Source organism: Sycon ciliatum, chromosome 7, assembly GCF_964019385.1.
Source record: "Sycon ciliatum chromosome 7, ocSycCili1.1, whole genome shotgun sequence".
NCBI lineage: Eukaryota > Metazoa > Porifera > Calcarea > Leucosolenida > Sycettidae > Sycon > Sycon ciliatum.
Window position 1 is genome coordinate 30181550 of NC_088649.1, and position 15980 is coordinate 30197529.

The window sequence follows — 15980 nt, forward strand, 5'->3', positions numbered from 1 at the left end:
ATTTTCACCAGTTGTAGTCTTCCCAGTTGTAGTCTTCTGGGTGCTGAGTCGAATGGTCTTGGTCCGAGGAAGCTGCGACGCTCCCTTCCTACTTGAATCCCAATCGAACTCGCGCACTTCCACCGAAACTGGGTGACTGCGCCCTACTAGATGGGGATTTGTATGCAAAATGTCACTAAAAGCGCCATTTCGTTCTTATAAGAGCACGGATGACCGCGATTGGCCCATATGTTGTAGTCTTTTGGACGCTGAGTCGACTGGTTTTGGTCCGAAAAGGCTGCGATGCAGCGTTCCTCCTTTATTCCCAATCGAACATGGTTGAACAAGCGGTCACGTGCTCCTGGGTGCCCAAATCACCTGGTCACCGCGCCAGCAGGCGACAACTTTCACACCAAGGTTCAACTCGAGTTCAACTCGAGTGACAGGACTGCACCCAAAAAAGGTCAAACAGGCTAGTAAGTTGTACCCTGCAGGCACGGTGACCAGGTGACTGGTGTACGCAGGAGCACGTGACCGCTTGTTCAACCCTGTTCGATTGGGAATAAAGGAGGAACGCTGCATCGCAGCCTTTTCGGACCAAAACCAGTCGACTCAGCGTCCAAAAGACTACAACATATGGGCCAATCGCGGTCATCCGTGCTTTTATAAGAACGAAATGGCGCTTTTAGTGACATTTTGCATACAAATCCCCATCTAGTAGGGCGCATTCACCCAGTTTCGGTGGAAGTGCGCGAGTTCGATTGGGATTCAAGTAGGAAGGGAGCGCCTCAGCTTCCTCGGACCAAGACCATTCGACTCAGCACCCCGAAGACTACAACTGGTGAAAATTTGATTTTAGGGTATACTTCCCCTTTAAGTTGAATTGAAAACGAAGGTTCGTTTGCAAGGAAAACGAAGGTCGTTCGAACCTTCGACTACTTCGCTTCACCCCTACTCTAAACACGCTGTGTTATGTGTTTTGATGATCAATGTATACAGGTGCACATATGAACCCGGCCATATCTGTTGCCATGGCAGTGTATGGTCGGTTGCCATGGAGACAGGTGCCAGTGTACGTGGCGTCGCAGATGCTCGGCAGCTTCACTGCTTCAGTTCTGTGCTTTGCAGTTTACTATGGTAAGCGTGTGCGTGTGTGTGTGGGGGGGGGGGTGATGTGTGTGTGTGTGGGGGGGGGGGGGTGATGTGTGTGTGGGGGGGGGGGGTGATGTGTGTGGTGATGTGTGTGTGTGTGCACGCGCGCGCGTGTGTGTGTGTGCGCGCGCGTGTGTGTGTGTGCGCGCGCGTGTGTGTGTGTGTGCGCGTGTGTGTGTGTATGTGAGCCTGCTAGAACTTCATGGCAATTCTTAAACAGGATCGAGGGTATTCTGTCCGGCCCCGGAGCCTTGTGCACATCCGGCTAAAACGAAGTTCATACTGCTCCACCGCAAGACCACCGATGTCCCGATGTCTGCCTATGTCACCATTGATGGTGTCCATGTTCCCCGCACGCAGTCTGCTCGCTACTTGGGTATTGTACTTGACGAAAACTTGACTTTTGGCCCACAAATAGACAACCTTGTAGGCTCTGTCAACAGGAAACTTGGTGCGTACCGCTTATCCCGCCATCTTCTGCCATACCATGCTCGGCGTACCTTCTATTTAAGTGTCATTCAGTCAACCTTGGAGTATGCAAGCAGCGCTTATATCCATTCCCTAAGTTCTATGAACTATGATAAGTATGTCCGTTTGTTCAATAGATCCCTCAGAATAGTATTTGGTTTTGATAAGTTTACCAGTGCTTCACACATTCTTAGCCTTTACAGCCTTTATCATATTTCGGTGCGCGTCAATTTGAAATTGTTCATTCTTTTGTTCCGGTGCATCCATAGCGGAACATGCAGCTCTTTGCTTCAAGAAATCTTTACCAGCCGCTGCTGTAGCTCTCACACCACTGCCACTACGAGATCCCAGGTGTCTTTTTCTTTGGCATTACCCCCAGCACAGAGTACGGCTGGCTTTTCTCGGATTGGCTATCTCGCTGCTGACCGGTGGAATATGCTGCCTTCCACTGTTCGTACTTGTACCGATTACCGCTCATTTATTCGCTCATGCATAACCTTCCTAGGGGCTCCCGTAAGAAGACCATAGGTCTGTGGGAAACACCCTAGTAAAATAAAAGTTAATAATAATAATAATAATAATAATGTGTGCGTGCATGTGTGGGTGTGTGAGGGTGGGTGTGTGTGTGTGTACTCCGTGTGGTGTAGACCAGGTGTGCATTGGGGAGTCGATTCACATGGCTTCGCCAGTTGTGTGGATTAGACAGTTATCTGGCGCTTGTCTTGATCTGTTTCAATCAGAATCAGATCTGCTATCGTTGCTATAAGAGAAAATCTGTGGGTGCACATCCAGTGCATTGCAGATTTGCGTGCTTCTCTTGCGACGGGCGCATACATGGTACATGGTGTGTGTGTGTGTGTGTGTGTGTGTGTGTGTGTGTGTGTGTGTGTGCGCGTGTGCATGCGTACATGTATGTGTGCATGCGTATGTGTGTGTGTGTGTATTTGATCCGCGTGTGTTTAGATGCACTGGAGAACTTCAGCGGGTCTCATCGGGACGTGAGCGGTCAAAACGCGACTGCAGAGATCTGGGCCACTTACAACCAGCCGTTTGTCTCCGTCGGCGTTGGATTTCTGGACCAGGTAAGTTAGTTACACTGTGTATATCTGGTGTGTTTACAGTACTGCCGGGCGCCGAAGAACGGGGCGCCGAAGAACGGGGCGCCAAAGAACGGGGCGCCGAAGAACGGGGCGCCGAAGAACGGGGCGCCGAAGAACGGGGCGCCAAAGAACGGGGCGCCAAAGAACGGGGCGCCAAAGAACGGGGCGCCGAAGAACGGGGCGCCGAAGAACGGGCGCCAAAGAACGGGGCGCCAAGGAACGGGGCGCCAAGGAACAGGGCGCCGAGGAACGGGGCGCCGAGGAACGGGGCGCCGAGGAACGGGGCGCCGAGGAACGGGGCGCCGAGGAACGGGGCGCCGAAGAACGGGGCGCCGAAGAACGGGGCGCCGAAGAACGGGGCGCCGAAGAACGGGGCGCCGAAGAACGGGGCGCCGAAGAACGGGGCGCCGAAGAACGGGGCGCCGAAGAACGGGGCGCCGAAGAACGGGGCGCCGAAGAACGGGGCGCCGAAGAACGGGGCGCCGAAGAACGGGGCGCCGAAGAACGGGGCGCCAAAGAACGGGGCGCCAAAGAACGGGGCGCCAAAGAACGGGGCGCCAAAGAACGGAGCGCCAAAGAACGACCAGGCTGGAATTTCATCAAGCACAGCATACCAATGTATACACGATGACTCGACTGCGCATAGCCTGTACGATCATGTACTTGTACATGCTTTTAGTTTGACAGCATATTACAAGGTGGTGGAACGCCGTGTTGTACGTGTAATATGCTGTCAAACTAAACTGAAGCGTGTCTCTACAACACAAGGTTTATCTAAAATCATTTACATGTATATTATGCACATGCACATCTGCAATACATTTCTGCCATTTTGATATACATATTGCATGCTAATGTGAAGATCTGGTTTAGTGACAGATCGTATAATTATAGCGACATTTTGTTTTCTCCCGAAGGAGTGTCGTTATATCCACTCTCCACTGTACATGTATAGACCCATTGCACATTGCCAAATATGGAAGGTGTGAGTATTGCATGCAAGTACGCTGGGATCAGCAATGCACTGTTCAACACCCTACACACAACCATGCCCCGGTGACTGTGTGGGGCGTTATGTGAGTACGCTGGGATCAGCAATGCACTGTTCAACATCCCACACGACCATGCCCAGGTGGCTGTGTGGGGTGTTATGTGAGTACGCTGGGATCAGCAATGCACTGTTCAACACCCTGCACACAACCATGCCCAGGTGGCTGTGTGGGGCGTTATGTGAGTACGCTGGGATCAGCAATGCACTGTTCAACACCCTGCACACAACCATGCCCAGGTGGCTGTGTGGGGCGTTATGTGAGTACGCTGGGATCAGCAATGCACTGTCCAACACCCTGCAGACAACCATGCCCAGGTAGCTGTGTGTGGGATGTTGGCGGTACCAATCACGTCATTGCGCAATGTGCGTATTGTGTTCACCTCCTTAGGTAGTCGGCACAGGACTTCTGGCGCTGAGCGTGTTTGCAATAACCGACGAACGGAACTGGGCCCCACCGGACTATGCCAAGCCACTGGCCATTGGTGCCACGGTGGTTGCCATAGGCGCATCGTTCGGTTACAACACAGGCTACGCTATAAATCCAGCCAGAGACCTCGCGCCCAGGATATTCACCGCAATCGCCGGCTGGGGAAAGGACGTTTTCACGTGAGTGTCACTATGCTTTTACCGTATGTCCGCACCTTTAAAGCCATGGAGCTGCTGTAAAACATGTAATTTTAGGTGCATTAAAATTTCGGTGCCAGGGACCTGCCAGGTTTCAGGTGTACTTTCGAATTAGGTGACCAGCGTTTCCTGCACCTACACTGCATACTCTAGTGCTTTCTAGTTGTAATTTAAATTTAGGTGCCTGGTTTCTCTACCGAAATCACCGAAAGTAAAGTTACACCAAGAATTACATATTTTACAGTGTACTGTGTTCAATTATAAAGCCAGTCTCAGATATAATTCCACTGGCCTCATAAATGAAATGATATTTGAAGTATTTGAACAAACGGCGAGGAGACAACAACTGATTGCGGTTATTTGAAGTATGTTTTGTAAAAAATGAAGGAATAAGTACTATGCTAACTTACAACCCAGCAGGAAGGGTGAACAAGTGGATATGGATTGAAATCTCTCTGTGGACTTTGACTTTTATGGCATGGTGTAGTGGGTGAGTCATTTTCCATCTAAAATAGCTAGTAAAGCAGCGGTGTTTCGAATATAAGGCCATGGCGTTAAAGGCGGTGGCATACGGTAAGAGGAACGGCGAAGCAGTTTTTCATCGGTCCGTCCATACCATGGTCTTTCGTACCTTGTTTATGCCAAGGCACTGACACATGACCTCACCAGGCGTAAACGCACGTTGGTTGCCAAGCAGCTGGTCCGGCCATAGCCTAACCAACCGTACGAGTTCGGCCGCCCCTGCTTATTCAGTCCAAGATCCCCCTTTTTTCATCGTAAAATGGCCAAAAGCTGCGGTTTACCCTCCTGTTGCTATGCCATGTGTGAAGGGTTTGCCAGAGGTACACCGACTGGTACATGTATATAGGCATGCGGGTAGATTGTATATTGACGTATTGATGTGTGTGTGTGTATGTGTGTGTATGTGTGTGTGTGTATGTGTGTGTGTGTGCATGTGCGTGTGTGTGTGTGTGTGTGCGTGTGTGCATGCGTGCATGCGCGGGTGTGTGTGTGTGTGTGTGTGTGTGTGTGTGTGTGTGTGTGTGCGTATGTGTGTGTGTGTGTACATGTGCGTGTGTGTGTGTGTGTGTGTGCGTGTGTGCATGCGTGCATGCGCGGGTGTGTGTGTGTGTGCGTGTGTGTGTGTGTGTGTGTGTGTGTGTGTGTGTGTGCGTATGTGTGTGTGTGTGTGTGTGTGTGTGTGTGTGTGTGTGTGTGTGTGTGTGTGTGTGTGTGTGTGTGCGTATGTGTGTGTGTGTGTGTGTGTGTGTGTGTGTGTGTGTGTGTGTGTGTGTGTGTGTGTGTGTGTGCGTGCGTGCGTGCGCACGTATGTGTGTGTGTGTAAAAATGAATAAAGAATGAAAAAATGAAACATGAGAAACAGGGATTCATTGGCCAGAAAAAAAACTGCTTCAATCAGCCGTGTGGTGTAGACCAGGCTAAAATAAGTGGCAGTCAATTCATCAGCCTTGCAAGCTGTTACATGGTGTAATCCCAGCACAAGTTGCTAACATACATGTAGCTGTTCGCTATCATCGCTTCCGCGATGGGCAGGTCTGAGGTCTGACGTGTGTGTATGCATGCATATATGCACAGGTATGGCCCATACTGGTTCTGGGTGCCGGTCTTTGCTTGTACCATTGGTGCTGTCCTCGGTTCCGGCTTCTATGTCATTGTTATTGAATCACATCACCACCACACCGCACGGACATCATCCACAAGCACTCGATAGCAACTGGGATGATGTCATCAATAACAGCCAATGATGCCGTTCATCACGGATAACCACTGATGTCATCAATAGTAGACTAGTAGCTGGTTATGGCAGTGGGTTGACGGTCTGGATGAGGAGAAATCCTGATTGTGCAAGCTCACGTTACTGAATGGTAACCAGGGACTCGGATGTCTCTGGCGGTGGGACGGTGTATTGATTTCAACACAATGCTCAGTGTATACATGATTATTATCAGCATTGGACTCGGATAGAGAGGCAAGGATTATTTATAATTTTATATTGTTAAATTTTTTAGTAACTGCTAGTGTTAATGTTAGTGGACATTGTAGCGTAATTTGTAGTTCCTTGGTCCATTTTCTTCCATTTTCTTTTGTATAAATTATCAGTATTATTATTACTCAATCTGCAGACAGCATGCTGTTTCGTTCTTTGTGAACTCCTCAGCGCAGCACAGAGAAAATTAGGCCGAACCTGATAGCAATGAAAATACGTTCCAAAGCCAGCCGGTATTAGCCGCAGTATTATTATTAATTTTTGAATAGGGCAATCCCCAATCCCCAAAGGCCTTGGGCCTGATTTTCTGGCTGCACAACTTTCCTCACGGAGACGTCCGCGTGTCACTCAATCTTTGGACAGACTCAGCCATTACTGAGGCTGTAATGCGGGTCACAGTTTTCAAAAATTCATAGGATTTCCTTGATCACGGAGCGGGTTATATAAAGTACAATGTCACATTACGTAACATGTTGATGTTTTCATCATGTGATAGGAACATTCATCATGATGCTGATGATGTGTCATGATGATGTCATGATGATGTCATGCGGTTAGCGCCCATGCTGCAGCCTGCATGCGCATATGCGTGCCTGGTGTGTGTACAGTCAGTGCAAGCAATATCTTGATGGGAAGGCTGCTCTTGACTTGAGCAGTAACTACATGTATTAGAATTCAGTATTATTACTACTCCGGCAGTAATAGGGCTTGAAATTGATGACGTCAAAAACGGCCAGGGAGTAGTAAGTTGACATCAGATTTCTATTTTGGATCCACTGAGGTGTGACTTTGCTATTGCCTCAGTATGTGGGTGCATAGCAACCCACTCATGTCGTATGCATGTGTGACTTTTACTTCGCCACCGGGTGTCACCCCGCCCCTATTAGCCAAATCAGTCAGTTTCACTGGCTACATCACCTTGCTGTGAGTAAGACCGCTTGAAATGTGCTTGGATCCATACAAAAACTGGATCCAAGTGGCCCTGATGATCCAGTTTTTGAATTTTTGAAATTGTTGCTGTGCTGTGACGTAGCACTTCCAAGCCCTGATATAATCATGATAATCGATAGGGCTTGAAAGTGCTACATGTACGTCACAGCATAGCAACAATAAAACACTTGGAAAGAAAGTGTGGGCTAATAGGCCTTATGCACATTGTACAGATGCACGAAATCCCGTATAATCTTGTAGAATCCCGTAGACCCGATTGGGTGTTGAATGTGCAGGACCCTATTGTGTTTACTGCTATTTCCACTATGAAATGGGCCATGAAGGCATTTCATACGAAATCTTTTTCCATCAGAGATCTAGCCAGTCGTTAGTTCAATCCCAAAGTGAAGAAGGCTTGAAAAGTGATCGTTTGCCATGAATTGTGAGGCTAAATGGGTCAAACGCGCATGTATAGCACACAATGAACACCCAACCGGGTATGTACACACCTACGGCCATAGTACAGAACTTCGTACATCTGTACAATGTGCATAAGGACTATTACAGTGGTCCGGCAGCATTTGTGCCACGGAAATCTGCTGGATTAGGAAGGGTGCTGGATTAACAAATCTGATTTACTGCTGCAATGTGCATGAAGAGGACATTTGGCTACTGAAAATTGTGCTGGTTTATCGAGGGTGCTGGTTTATAAAGTGCTGGATTAGAGAGGAACGACTGTACTTTTGGGAGCCTAAACTGCCTGCTTCAATTATTTTTATACCATGGTACGGTACGGAGGGCCTGTTTTCAGCCAATCAGCGCTCGTCTAGCCATGGTTATATTGGCCAGTATAAATCCCGCGCGGGATTTATTATAGAATACTAGCAGCACCCCCGCCAGCGTTGCCTGGCCGAATGTGGCATGCGGGTGAAGTACATGAACAGCACACGTGCTCAGCACGTGGTGGTGGCCAGACCGCTGAAGTCCTGGTGAGGGAGGTTCTTCATCGTTGGAAGGAGAAGGAGGGACGTCTGTTACGCCTTCGGGAGGCTGGTCAGGGTTGTCCATCACCTGGTGGCGGATGAAGCGGCTCAAAAAATTCATAAACTAACTTACGAACAAAAGTGCGATGCGCTCTTCACTGCAGATCAGATGCAGAGTGCAGTCAGTGCAGATCTTTTGTATCCTTTTGTTCCAGATGTTTCTATTTGCAGAGAACGGTTCACGTGGTCCGCAGCGCTTGTGCGGCTGCTAGTGCTACCTATGCCTAGGCTATGGCCTAGGCTAGGTGGCTACATGATTCGCACGCTTCGCGTGCTCAGTGCTTCTGCGCGCGCGCGCGGCTGCTACCTAGTACTGTACCTGGCTACTGCATGCTACTCGTAGAGATCTACTGATCGTGTATAAGCGCTACCACCGTACCGTATACGCGTACCTACACTGTTCGCACGCTTCGCGTGCTCAGCACGTGGTGGTGGCTACACGATTCGAACGCTTCGCGTGCTCAGTGCTTCTGTGGCTAGGCTGCTTCCGCTAGCTACACGATTCGCACGCTTCGCGTGCTCAGTGCTTCTGCGGCCGCTAGCTACACTGTGCTACACTGTTCGCACCCTTCGCGTGCTCAGGGCAGCGTGACACAAAAACACCCATCACAGCCTCACAGGTGCCTCTTCTTTATAAGGAGCGTGACACACACACAGACACACGTCACAGGTGCCTCTCTTTTATAAGTAAAGATAAATCCCGGTGCACGGTACGTACGCTAGGGCATTGCCACCGTACATGTTCACTGCCTGAAAGGCAGTGAACTTGTACGGCGGCAGTACTCCAGCGCACGGACCATACATAAACAGACACAACGGACACCACATGCGCGTGTACACTCCACACAGAACGGCACACTGACGAGGAACAGTACACAATGGGGCTGTTAAGTGTGACGTCACGGCTCCTTCGATACGCATAGCAACGGAGAGCACTGGGGACAAACAAAAGTCGCGTCCTCTGGATGGAACCAGATGTCAAGGGCAACAGCATCTAAATGACTGGAGAGACAGCAGTTTTTCTTTGCTTTTTCTTCAAGCGATTGTTGTCGCTCTTTACTCCTTGTTCTTTCCTCTACAAAACTCCTGTAGTCGTCGAGTGCCTTCATGATGGCTGTGAAATTGGCTGCCCACAGTAAAACTCCGTGTTTCGCGTCCTGATGGATCAAAGTATGAGCGCTCCTTGTGGATTCGATTATATATAGGTGAGTTGTTCAAGAAATCAGTGTCTTCTTTCTGTCTCTGCCCTCACGTTGGCACAATATCAGCCTCTATATCCATGACAGCTCGCACCTCCCGTAAACTGCATGACTTACTGTAGATATATGTTCGCCCTCCGTGGTGATTGAAGACAGGCCATGGAAGAATTTATTATGTTCAGAATGATGTCCTAAGAATATAAAATAAAATAATTCTATGGAATTGTCATAGGGTATTTTTGGAAGGATGGAGACAGAGAGAGAGAGAGAGAGAGAGAGAGAGCACTATTTGAAGTGTTTGTCTCACTGTAATTACTCCAGATTATTGAATGTTGTATGATCTACTCTATATTTTCCACAATGGTTTTTCCTGATTTGCGGGATCTCTTCTTTTTGCTGTTTGCGTGTTTACAGGAAGTGGCTGTCTGGTGTAACTGCACCAGATCCTGGGGAAATTAAGTCAGATGCAGAGGCAGGGTCGTCCAGTGATGCAACACTGCCGTTCTGTGTGCAGCGTTACCGCTAATACCCCGCGAAAACACAAAAAAAGACAAACATGTGAAAAGACTACAGTATTGACCGTTCTGCTAATAAATGCATGACTGCTCCGGCAGTCGATAATCGAAACACAGAGCACCAGCATGATGTTTTCATATTGGGAACCACACAACAGCTCAATTCTCAAGCCCAAAAATTGATGAATACAAATACAGAGCGACGCAACAAGAGATCATCCGGCAACCAAACAAACCTGGGTCTAATGCACTGAATAGTCCCGAAATACGCAGGCCAGACAAAGCAGTGCAAGCACATAATGTTACAAGGTACATGCATTGCAGAACAAAGTGTAACCAAAGATACACAGGGTTATAGCTGCACACTTGTGCATGTGCTCGCTCAGCCCAAGAACACACGATCATGATGATAGAAACAATCCGGGGGAAACACGCTAACACCGAAGTAAGCATCAACACGTAAATAGTGCAGCTCTGAAAAAATTACATTGACATGTACATTGGTGTGTCGAGTAGTATCAGGCTTGAATAATCATCCAACCAAGACTTCATCAGGTCCCAGACGCTGAGATCGCACGCCGGATGTGAAGTGCATCTAGCCTTGAACCTGTCGCACAAGGCACACATATATGGCAAAATGACATCCACTCTGATTATTTCCAGAGGCCAATCATGACAGAACACAGACATGAAACCACGGGCTCAACCAAGTAAACGCAAAGGAAGTTAGTCAAAATAATCCATGCAGTGCTCTTTTAATTGCAGTGTTGCGTCATAGCCCGATACCTGCTGAGCACAGACACAACTCCATTCGTCAGGGGCAAGACATACTCTTTTGGAATAAAGTAATAAAGTACAGCGTTCCAATGACATTACGGACACCTCGTGCAAATGCATGGTCTGTTCATCTGGCCGACTCGGCCACGCATGAGAGTGTGTGCATGTACATGCGCGCGCGCAAGCGCGCGCACACACACACACACCATGTATTCGGTGCGTATGGTGTACCAGTTGCGGGACAATGAAGATGGAATCATTATCATGATGTTACATGTACATCTACAGTGTATGTTTGAGTGTATTAAAAGTAAATTTTATTTTATTGCACATTTCTTCGACACAACTAATTACTTACTTCACATGTTCGCATTTCTCATAATCGATCCACCTGCACTCCGTATCAGTCGAGGAAAAATTCTCCCAGATATACACTAGTCACCACAGCCATGTGATGACATTGGGATGGGCCCCAAGCACGATTGCACTCTCTAGTTACAATAAATTTGGCCAGATTATCTGTGAAGACAAAATGCAATGCATAGCGGCAATCGATGGATGAAGGGAGAGTTTGTAAATACCTATATCTTTCCACATGTTCAGGAGCTTACCTTTTGGAGTTCACATCGTTTACACGATCTCTCATGTTGTCTTGCACCTTGGTTTTGTTGACCATGGATACGCCATCCCAGAAAACATTCTACAGGAGCTACTAATGCAGAGCGTTTTTCACGCTCGATCTCGGCGATCTACCTTGTCACGCCAATAAAATCCTCCGTGACACTGGCTACAGTCACAAGAGACGTCTCAGTAAGGTAATGAGCACGACAACATCGTCGAGATCAAGGACAAAGAGAAAACAAAACACTCACTGAAAACAGCAAAGAAGAAACGAAGAAATGTACACGATTCCTATATGTTGCCACTGACAACTGGTTCGGTGGAGACGACGCTACTTTTGTTTGTCCCCAGTGGGATCGTTGTTATGCGTATCGAAGGAACTGTGACGTCATCACTTAACAGCCCCATGGAAAAGAAGAATGACCTGGAATTCGTCTACAGAGTATTCTATTATACTGAATCTGAGGATAAAGAACGTCGAATAACCACGAAGTATCCCGAATGGGTCAGCAATTTACATTGTACTTCGAAGAGTTGAAGATCATCAACGGACTGTCTCCTTCGTAAAATAAGTTTATAATACCAGTGTACATGTACTTCAACCCGATTGGAAAAGGCTACAATAGATTGGATTGAAATGTGATACAAAACAGTGTATGCACATGCATCTACTTGCAAGCAAAACTGATTATGAGATGCCGCATGTGAAAATCAGCACTGTACCATAATTATACCGTAAAGTACCGCCAGAGCGCCCCATCTCGCGAGAGCGCCCCACCTTGATTTTACAGCCAAGGGAAGAAAATTGTATGGCAGAATGCTACTAAGTTTGTACGATGTGAGAACCTTCGTGTACTAAGGTCACACTTGGTATGCTTTTATGTGGAGCTCGAAGGTAAACTGGGTACGGATTGACTGCACAATGTGTAATGTTTGTACAAGGTCCGTGTCGTATGACCTACAGACAGTAATCCACCTCCACAAGGCGGCCACGAAAGGACGAGATGGTGGGGCGCTCTGGCGGTACTTTACGGTAGTAACACTTACTCCCAAAGAGTCCAAGCTGTAATCTAACTAGTGACGGTAGTTTGATTCAACGACAAACTCCAGCACAGTCGACTTCCGCACCGCTCACGACTCAAGACAAGATCATGAAGATGCTACAATATGCACTGGAACTGAAAGGAAATCTTATGCCAAACATCCACGGAGGAATCTCCTTCTGACCTTGCTCGACCATTCTTTCAATTGACAACTGATAACCATCAGAAGATGTTCATGTACTGCATGATGTAGGAGATCTCCAAATAGGTTCGTTGTTCTGGAAATGCGTAGGGGTACCTGGCATAAGTAGGATATGACCCTCGTAGTCGGGTTATACCGTACCCTCATATAAATCCCTCCTGCTATCGCAGTCGGGATTTATATTCAGCCGGTATAACCCTCTGACTCGGGTTATATCCTCTACCTATGGCTATGCTGTGATCTGGTACTATGGTTGTGCAAGTCACCCAGACATGGGTTTATCTGGCACTGAGTCTCCGACTCTGTGTGGCATGCGGTGTGTTGCCAGGTGAAAACGGGTACCGGGTTGGTCTTGTACTGCATGCATGCAGCCAGTGCAAGAGCAGCGATCATGACTCCATGGCATGAGTCAAGGCACAAGTCAGTGGTCCTTTCACCGGGCCTCAGCAGTTGCTAGTGCCAGTCTAGTCGTGGATCGACTCAGGTTGCGATTGCACTGACGATCGAGTCTGTGCGTGATTTCACAAGCATCATCAAAGCCACGTGCCTCCTCATATCTACCCAGATCTAGACTTTAGTTGCAGATAAAAGGCCTGGTATGGAACCAGTGCCAGTGCAAGTGGTGTGCAGCAGAGAGTATTGACAAGTCCCTGGTACATGGTGAGTGGTGTGCAGCCAAATCCTGCAGAGGTCCCTCCTACAGTGCGTTTTTTTAAAACAGACATTTGTCGATTTTGATTTTTTAGTTTGTTCTCATTCCAAATTTGAAATTTTTTCTTCACAGCTGCTTTTGTGTGGGTCTTGGATCGAAGAAAATTAAGTTTGGAAATCGGAATAATAATAATTGTCAAAGTTAGATATTCGGACGGGTTTTGGCTGAAAATCCGGTTTTAAATGGTTTTCAGTGGATTTTGATTTTAAAACGAAAATTTTAGCCAGGAAAGCTCATCACGTGCATGGTGTCCGCCAGAGTTCGAATCCAGTACAGTTCATCTTGATTCTTTTTTTCTCTTCTTTTTCGGTACAACGCATGCATGTACATGTACATGACTGTGCAGTTGTGCACTGCTGTCTGCAGTTCTCCTAACCAGTTACCTTTGTAGGAAACCAGTGAGCCGTGGCTTTTCACGACTTACTGTGGCAAACTGTACTGAATAATTCAAATGCTGTATTGCAATTAGCTCAATGAATCAAAACATTCCAGCATGCATGTAGGAAACTTCCCTCGATCCCTGAAAGAATGCAGTGAAAATTCAAACACCACAACAAATCACAAGGGCAATTCACACAGCACCCATAAAGAGACTAAAAGGAAGCAATACATGAGCGGTTTTACAAACACACAAACACACACACACACACACACACACACACACACACACACACACACACACACACACACACACACACACAATGCAAATAGGTCACAGTTGTGTCTGGTTCAACATCTGCGAATAGTAGAAGACTAGCGAGCGTCGAAACGGCCCCAATAATTCCGTGTTTTGTGTTGCACTTGTGACGACAGTATTACACAGTGAACAGATGTGCTAGGACAGCCGACAACGTATATCATCGTTGGCGTCGGCCTCGTCGGTCTCCAGTCACGAACACATCGGCGCAGTTTTTCACGAATCCGTCCCGTCCACCAGTATATGCAGAACAATAAAGCGCTTGCCTTTACCTGATGGAGCTTCATTTGGTTGCTTGCCTATACACTCCTGTCACCATTGTCGGACCACCTCCTAGTAACTGTGTGACGCGCATTGACCCACGTGTCATCCAGGTATGTCTCACAGGTAGGGATGCCGCCATGACACAATCCCGTGCCGTTCCATCATCATGTGTGTGATACCTCTGGTCTTGCCACACTGGAATCCCATGGAACGCAACATTTTCCAAGAGCTAGTTTTGCTCATGTCTGGAAAATCGTCGATGCTTTCTATGCAGCGAGCAGGAACTTTGTCCAGTGTTGGGTGCTCCTTCGCAGCATAGAATCCGTAAATTACTTCTTATACAGTCCAAAGCAAATCCGTCAGGGTTGAGTGGTTTTGTGGCACGAGTCTCACATTAGGGATTGTCACTCTCGTTTCCTTCATCACTGGAGACAGACAAGGCCAACGCAGCACGCTGATTTTCGCCGTCAGCATCCCTGGTACATCTGTTCATGGTGGAAATGCTGACGCCACACGCAACAGCAGCATGACGAATGGAATACTTGGGACCAATTCGATGCCCAGCCATTGTTCTCCTCGTCTTCGCAAAAATTGTAAAACAGACACCACCATGGCCCGTTCACGCTTTGTTATATGTGGCATGTCGAGAGAACAAGTTGCCACGAACGAAAAGACACTCGAGAAAAAGCAAAATAGGGCCACAGAGCAGTCAGCAACAAAATGATTCCTCCAGCCACGAGGAGCTAGCTCGAAGGACACTCTGAACAAAATGGCGAAATGCCACGAGTCACACCTGGTTTTCGAATTTCGCGCGCAGATTTTCGTGACGCAGCTCGCATGACATTTTCTCAAAAGTGGCCTTGAGTACGTTCTCAAGGATTTCAGAGTATACTAAAAAAACGCACTGTACAACAGTGCGTTTTTTTATAACAGACCATTGTCGATTTTGATTTTTTAGTTTGTTCTCATTCCAAATTTGAAATTTTTTCTTCACAGCTGCGTTTGTGTGGGTCTTGGATCGAAGAAAATTAAGTTTGGGAGTCGGAATAATAATAATTGTCAAAGTTAGATATTCGGCCGGGTTTCGGCTGGAAATCCGGTTTTAAATGGTTTTCAGTGGATTTTGATTTTTTAAACGGAAGTTTTAGCCAGGAAAGCTCATCACTTGCATGGTGCCCGGCATGAGTTCGAATCCAGTACAGTTCATCTTGATTCTTTTTTTTCTTTTCTTTTTCGGTATACTGTAGTACAGCGCATGCATGTACATGTACATGTACATGCACATGGCTGTGCAGTTGTGCACTGCTGTCTGCAGTTCTCCTTACCTTTGTAGGAAACCAGTGAGTCGTGGCTTTTCACGACTTATTGTGGCAAACTGTACTGAATAATTCAAATCCTGTATTGCAATTAGCTCAATAAATCAAAACATTCCAGCATGCATGTAGGAAACTTCCCTCGATCCCTGAAAGAATGCAGTGAAAATTCAAACACCACAACAAATCACAAAGGCAATTCACACAGCTCCCATAAAGAGACTAACAAAAAGGAAGCATGAGCAGTTTTACAAACACACAAACACACACAATGCAAATAGG

General features: G+C 47.4%; 1 protein-coding gene and 1 long non-coding RNA gene across 3 annotated transcripts in view; one reads left to right on the forward strand and one right to left on the reverse strand.

Moving 5' to 3' along the window:
• Positions 1 to 6953, forward strand: part of LOC135821296 (aquaporin-9-like) — a 15577-nt gene extending 8624 nt beyond the window's left edge. The window contains exons 5-8 of the mRNA XM_065334350.1: positions 979 to 1116; positions 2563 to 2681; positions 4139 to 4356; positions 5971 to 6953. Coding sequence (XP_065190422.1) covers positions 979 to 1116; positions 2563 to 2681; positions 4139 to 4356; positions 5971 to 6106 — 611 coding nt within the window. The 3' untranslated portion in view covers positions 6107 to 6953. The remainder of the gene's footprint in view (positions 1 to 978; positions 1117 to 2562; positions 2682 to 4138; positions 4357 to 5970) is intronic.
• A 3160-nt stretch (positions 6954 to 10113) lies between these two features.
• Positions 10114 to 11832, reverse strand: LOC135820653 (uncharacterized). Of its 2 annotated transcripts, XR_010554164.1 has the most exons (3): positions 11458 to 11832; positions 11205 to 11365; positions 10114 to 10676 (listed from the first exon to the last, which is right to left on the reverse strand). It is a non-coding gene; the product is annotated as an uncharacterized LOC135820653 (long non-coding RNA). The 2 variants fall into 2 exon arrangements; XR_010554163.1 differs by lacking the exon at positions 11458 to 11832 and having other exon boundaries at positions 11205 to 11408.
• Between the last annotated feature and the right edge of the window lie 4148 nt (positions 11833 to 15980).